This window comes from Cryptomeria japonica, chromosome 4, assembly GCF_030272615.1.
Source record: "Cryptomeria japonica chromosome 4, Sugi_1.0, whole genome shotgun sequence".
Lineage (NCBI taxonomy): Eukaryota > Viridiplantae > Streptophyta > Pinopsida > Cupressales > Cupressaceae > Cryptomeria > Cryptomeria japonica.
Window position 1 is genome coordinate 273,115,015 of NC_081408.1, and position 5,931 is coordinate 273,120,945.

The window sequence follows — 5,931 nt, forward strand, 5'->3', positions numbered from 1 at the left end:
CTCCTTTTTTAATATATAAATGGAAATATTTAAACAAACCACAGCTGGCATTCAGGCCTCTTAATCTGATAAGCCTTTGAATTTGTATTAAGCAGGGTCTTTTTGATATCCCATGCCTATGAAAACGACCATCAAGATTGTCTTACCTGCCCACCTAGAACATATAATTTTGAAGTATTCATGGTAGATATTCCAGGAGGGTGAAGGTTCTGAATGGAGAATATGGCTGCTATAATATGTCATCTACTTTGATTATTTTTCGCTTCATTAGCAGCCTCTATTTGTCAAAACTCTAACAAGAATATGCTTCATTGAATATAAATATATGATTTGGAGAAGTTGGGTATGACAGAATTTGTTCAGTCTCTGTTACTGACATTTTGATTTTCTGCAGAAGCCATGAAAGGTTGTGCGAAGCTTTTGGGCTTTAGAACACTATCAGAGTATATTTTTTCTGTCCTGTCTCTGATTTTCTACTTTTCGTCCCAAGGAGAATCCTCCACTTTCAATGAAAAGTTTGGTATCTCATGGGGAGATGATCACATTAGGTTGTTAAATAATGGGCACACAGCCCAGCTCAGTCTGAACCATTCTTCAGGTATTCCACTTTGCAGGTTATAGTCATCTCAGCAGATTCATTATGATTTTGATAATGGATGTGATATTGAAAATGTTAAAGATTTTCATCATGATTTTGATAATGGCTATGATATTGAAAATGATAATGATTTTCCCTTTTGATGGTTGTTTCAGGTTCTGGTTTTGCATCCATAGATAAGTACTTGTTTGGGAGTTTCAAGATGAGAATTAAACTGATACCTGGGAATTCAGCAGGAACAGTCACTGCATATTATGTATGTAAGCTAGCTGGATGGCATGATATAGTTTACTGCTATTCCATATCAATTCAATGAAACTAATTACAGGTTAATGGGTTTAATTAACTAAGTAATAGCCATTTGTTGCAGATGAATATGTTTTTGATTTAGGTAAGCAAGTAATGATAGACAGAAAAATACTACAAATCTTTACAACCTACCAATACAAAGTCAGTCGGTGTGGTTTGAAACCAAATTGATTCAACAAATGAATATGTTATATGCTGTCGATGAATATGTTTATTTATTTCGACCTCCCCTGTTTTATTTGATTAGTGTAAATGCCACAATTTTAATAACCCTCCTAAGAACATGACAGTTACCAATGATTATGTTCATTTGCCACCAAGAACAAAGACCAGTCAGGTGCTTTTACAAGCAGACTAACATAATTTTTATTTATTTTTTTCATCAGATGTCATCAGACACATCATCCCATGATGAAATAGACTTTGAATTCCTGGGAAACTTGGCAGGAAAGGGTTACCATGTACAAACCAATGTTTTTGCAAGTGGGGTTGGAAACTGAGAGCAAAGGATAAAACTCTGGTTTGACCCATCTGCAGTTTTCCATAACTACTCAATTCTTTGGAACCAAAAGCAAATAGTGTATGAAATCTTCCCTCCCAAAAATCTAATTCATTTCATTGTTAGTCATTGAACTACACATATTTATAGAATTTTGTCTAATATTTTTACCTGGTTTCTAATCAGATTCTCTGTGGATTCAATACCCATTCGGGTGTTCATGAACAATGAAAGAATTGGGGTTCCATATCTGAAGAATCAACCCATGAAAGTCATCTCCACCCTTTGGAATGGAGAAGACTGGGCCACAGATGGAGGAAAGGTGAAAATAGATTGGAGTAAAGCTCCTTTCATTGCAAATTATCAGGGCTTTGAAGTGGATGGGTGTGTGGCATCTGCTTCATCCAAGTCCTGTACAGGGCACTGGTGGGATCAATCTTTATTTCAGGGTCTCAATCGAAACCAGTTGAGAAAACTTCGATGGGTTCAGCGAAAGTACATGTTCTATGATTACTGCAAGGATAAGTCAGGGAGGTTTTCCAGAGTTCCACCTGAATGTGCATTAAATCCCTGAAAACCATTGTTTCACAATGTCTCTACAGTGGGGATATTGTACTGATTCATTCCATGCTGTTGTATAATTAAAATACTCCGCCTGTCTGATCCTTCAACGATCGAGTGATGAAAAATACGATTTTATTTGGAAAAAAACAAATTTGATTATATTTATTGTAAAATTTCAAGCTCCTTAATGAAAATTTTCATCAATTTTTTCTTTTTATTTTACAATATTTTCTATGGAGGGATCTTCATCCTTAAAGTTGTTTTAGCTATCGGATACACAGCAATATGAGTCTTAAGCTGAAACCTCTTTGATTAATATCCTTTCCACAAAATTTATGGATCAGGAAATTTTTTGTTGGGGGGTTTGAACAAACTGGGGGTCTTTGAGCCAACTACCCCCATGGGTTTGATCGAACCCCCCATCGGATTATTTATTTTTATTGCGTTCACTCGAATCCCCCCTGCCCTTTGAGCAAACCCTTTAAAAAAATTTCTTTCGACTTACATTATTTCACGTGCACAAAATAACCTTTTTTTTAATTTAATAATGTTTTTTTTTTTATTATTTAATTTTTATTGAATTTATTTAAAAATTACCAAATAATTTGTTTGTTAATTTGTTTTTTTAATTAAATAATTGTATATTTATTGTTTTTTTTAGCATTTTAGAAAAACGTTAACAAAAACTTAAAAAACATATCTATACTAAAATTTTAAAACTTAGAAAAACGTTAGGAAAAACATTAGCAAAATTAAAACTTAAAAAAAATGTTAAAAAAATAAATATAATAAATTAAAACGTTAGAAAAATTAAATAATAAATTAAAACTTAGAAAAACATTATAAAACAAAAATAATAAATTTTAACAAATTAGAAAAATAAGAACCTCTATGACCCTTTTTTACATCTTATTACACACACAACATGATCCCTTAGGACCCCTTAGACCACATATGCCCCTGATGACACTATATGACCCATTAGGACCATAGAGGATCACATAGTGTCCTAAGGGATCATATGTGGTCCTAAGGGGTCACACATGTGTTATGGGGTCACTCATGTGTTAGAACACATGTGTGACCCCATGAGACCACATATGACCCCTTATAACATCCTAGTGTGTACAGTGTACCCCTTAGAACCCAATTTGACCACATATTGATCACATAGTGTCGTAAGGGGTCAGATGTGGTCTAAAGGGGTCACACATGTGTGACCCCTTCAGACCACATATGACCCGTTATTTAACATCCTAGTGTGTACAACATACCCCTTAGGATCACATAGTGTCCTAAGGGATCATATGTGTTCCTATAACACATGCTTGACCCCTTAGGACCACATATGACCCATTATAACATCCTAGTGTGTACAACATACCCCTTATGATCACATGGTGTCCTGAGGGGTCATATGTGGTCCTAAGGGGTCACACATGTGTTAGAACACATGCGTGACCCCTTATGACCTCTTATAACATCCTAGTGTGTACAACATACCCCTTAGGATCATATGTGGTCCTAAGGGGTCACACATGTGTTAGAACACATGTGTGACCCCTTACAACCTCTTATAACATCCTAGTGTGTACAACATACCCCTTAGGATCATATGTGGTCACATGTGTGACCCCTTAGGACCACATATGACCCCTTATAACATCCTAGTGTGTACAACATACCCCATTGGATCACATAGTGTCCTAAGGGATCATATGTGGTCCGAAAGGGTTACGTATTTGTTGTAACACATGCGTGACCCCTTAGGACCACATATGACCGCTTATTTAACATCCTAGTCTGTATAACATACCCATTAGAATCACATAGTGTCCTAAGGGGTCATATGTGGTCCTAAGGGGTCACGCTTGTGTTCTAACACATGCGTGATCCCTTACGACCACATATGACCGCTTATAACTTCCTAGTGTGTACAACATACCCCTTAGGATCACATAGTGTCCTAATGGGTCATATATGGTCCTAAGGGGTCACACGTGTTAGAACACATTTGTGACTCCTTAGGACCACATATGACCCCTTATAACATCCTAGTGTGTACAACATGCCCCTTAGGATTACATAGTGTCCTAAGGGGTCATATGTGGTCCTAAGGGGTTAGACATGTGTTCTAACGAATGTGTGACCCCTTAGGACCACATATGACCCCTTATAACATCCTAGTGTGTACAACATACCCCTTAGGATCACATAGTGTCCTAAGGGGTCATATGTGGTCCGAAGGGGTCACACATATGTTCTAACACATGTGTGACCTCTTAGAACCACATATGACCTCTTATTTAACATCCTAGTGTCTACAACATACCCCTTAGGATCGGTCATATGTGGTCCTAAGGGGTCAGGCATGTGTTCTAACACATGTGTGACCCCTTAGGACCACATATGACCCTCTATAATATCCTAGTGTGTACAACATACCCCTTAGGATCACTTAGTGTTCTAAGGGGTCATATGTGGTCCTAAGGGGTCACACATATGTGGTCCTAAGGGGTCACATATGTCCCCTCATAACATCCTAGTGTGTACAACATACCCCTTAGGATCACATAGTATCCTAAGGGATCATATGTGGTCCTAAGGGGTCACACATGTGTTAGAACACATGTGTGACCCCTTAGGACCACATATGACCATGTGTGACCCCTTAGGACCACATATGATCCCTTATAACATCCTAGTGTGTACACCATATCCCTTAGGATCACAGAGTGTCCTAAGGTGTCCCCTTAGGATCACATATGACCCCTTATAACATCCTAGTGTGTAAATGATACCCCTTAGGATCACATAGTGTCCTAAGGGGTCATATGTAGTCCTAAGGGGTTAGAGATGTGTTCTAACACATGCATGACCCCTTAGGACCACATATGACCCCTTATAATATCCTAGTGTGTACAAAAAACCCCTTAGGATCACATAGTGTCCTAAGGGGTCATATGTGGTCTGAAAACACATGTGTGACCTCTTAGGACCACATATGACCTCTTATTTAATATCCTAGTGTGTACAATCACATAGTGTCCTGAGTGGTCATATGTGGTCCTAAGCAGTCAAACATATGTTCTAACAGATGTGTGACCCCTTAGGACCACATATGACCCCTTATAACATCCTAGTGTGTACAACATACCCCTTAGGATCACATAGTGTCCTAAGGGGTCATATGTGTTCCGAAGGAGTTACGCATGTGCTCTAACACATGTGTGACCCTTTAGGACCACATCTGACCTCTTATTTAACATCTTAGTGTGTACAACATAACCCTTAGGATCACATAGTGACCTAAGGGGTCATATGTGGTCCCAAGGGATTAGGCATGTGTTCTAACACATGCGTGACCCCTTATGACTACATATGATTCCTTATAACATCCTAGTGTGTACAACATACCCCTTAGGATCAAATAGTGTCCTAAGGGGTCATATATGCTCCTAAGGGGTCACACATGTTTTCTAACACATGCGTGACCCCTTAGGACCACTTATAACCCCTTATAACATCTTAATGTTTACAATGTACCCCTTAGGACCTAATTTGACCACATATACTAATCATATAGTGTCGTAAGTGGTCACACATGTGTGTTTTAACATGTGTGACCCCTTAGGACCTATTATGAGGTCCTTTATAACATCATAATGTTTACAATGTTCCTCTTAGCACCCAAATTCACCACATATTGATGATATAGTGTCCTAAGGGTTCATATGTGGTCCTAAGGGGGTCATGCATGATATAGTGTCCTAAGGGGTCATATGAGAAGAAAAATTAGCTTCTACTTTTGATCCTTCTTGAGAATTTAGAACAATTAAAAACCCATAATGGTTAACTTCAATTAATGTAAACCAAGTAACTTATTCATTTAGTTATTGTTCTTCCATTTAACCAAGTATTGTATCCATTTTTTCTCTCTAGGCCTCTTAGCATTACTCTA

General features: G+C 37.8%; 2 protein-coding genes across 2 annotated transcripts; both read left to right on the forward strand.

The window, feature by feature from the left end:
• The first annotated feature begins 214 nt into the window (after positions 1–214).
• On the forward strand, positions 215–2,183 carry LOC131074014 (xyloglucan endotransglucosylase protein 8-like). Its single transcript, XM_059218679.1, has 4 exons — positions 215–598; positions 754–854; positions 1,294–1,487; positions 1,593–2,183. Exons 1-3 carry the CDS (start codon positions 400–402, stop codon positions 1,405–1,407), a joined length of 414 nt encoding a protein of 137 aa, XP_059074662.1. The 5' UTR covers positions 215–399; the 3' UTR covers positions 1,408–1,487; positions 1,593–2,183.
• LOC131855841 (xyloglucan endotransglucosylase/hydrolase protein A-like) lies at positions 1,627–1,980 on the forward strand. The gene has a single exon (XM_059219094.1). The coding sequence runs from the start codon at positions 1,627–1,629 to the stop codon at positions 1,978–1,980; it is 354 nt and encodes a 117-aa protein (XP_059075077.1).
• Positions 2,184–5,931: the final 3,748 nt, after the last annotated feature.

Coding starts and splice junctions, on each gene's coding strand:
- LOC131074014 (XM_059218679.1), top strand. CDS start 400: ATGAAAGGTTGTGCGAAGCTTTTGGGCTTTAGAACACTATCAGAGTAT. Junction 599..753: donor CAGTCTGAACCATTCTTCAG/GTATTCCACTTT, acceptor TGGTTGTTTCAG/GTTCTGGTTTTGCATCCATA. Junction 855..1,293: donor GAACAGTCACTGCATATTAT/GTATGTAAGCTA, acceptor TTTTTTCATCAG/ATGTCATCAGACACATCATC.
- LOC131855841 (XM_059219094.1), top strand. CDS start 1,627: ATGAACAATGAAAGAATTGGGGTTCCATATCTGAAGAATCAACCCATG.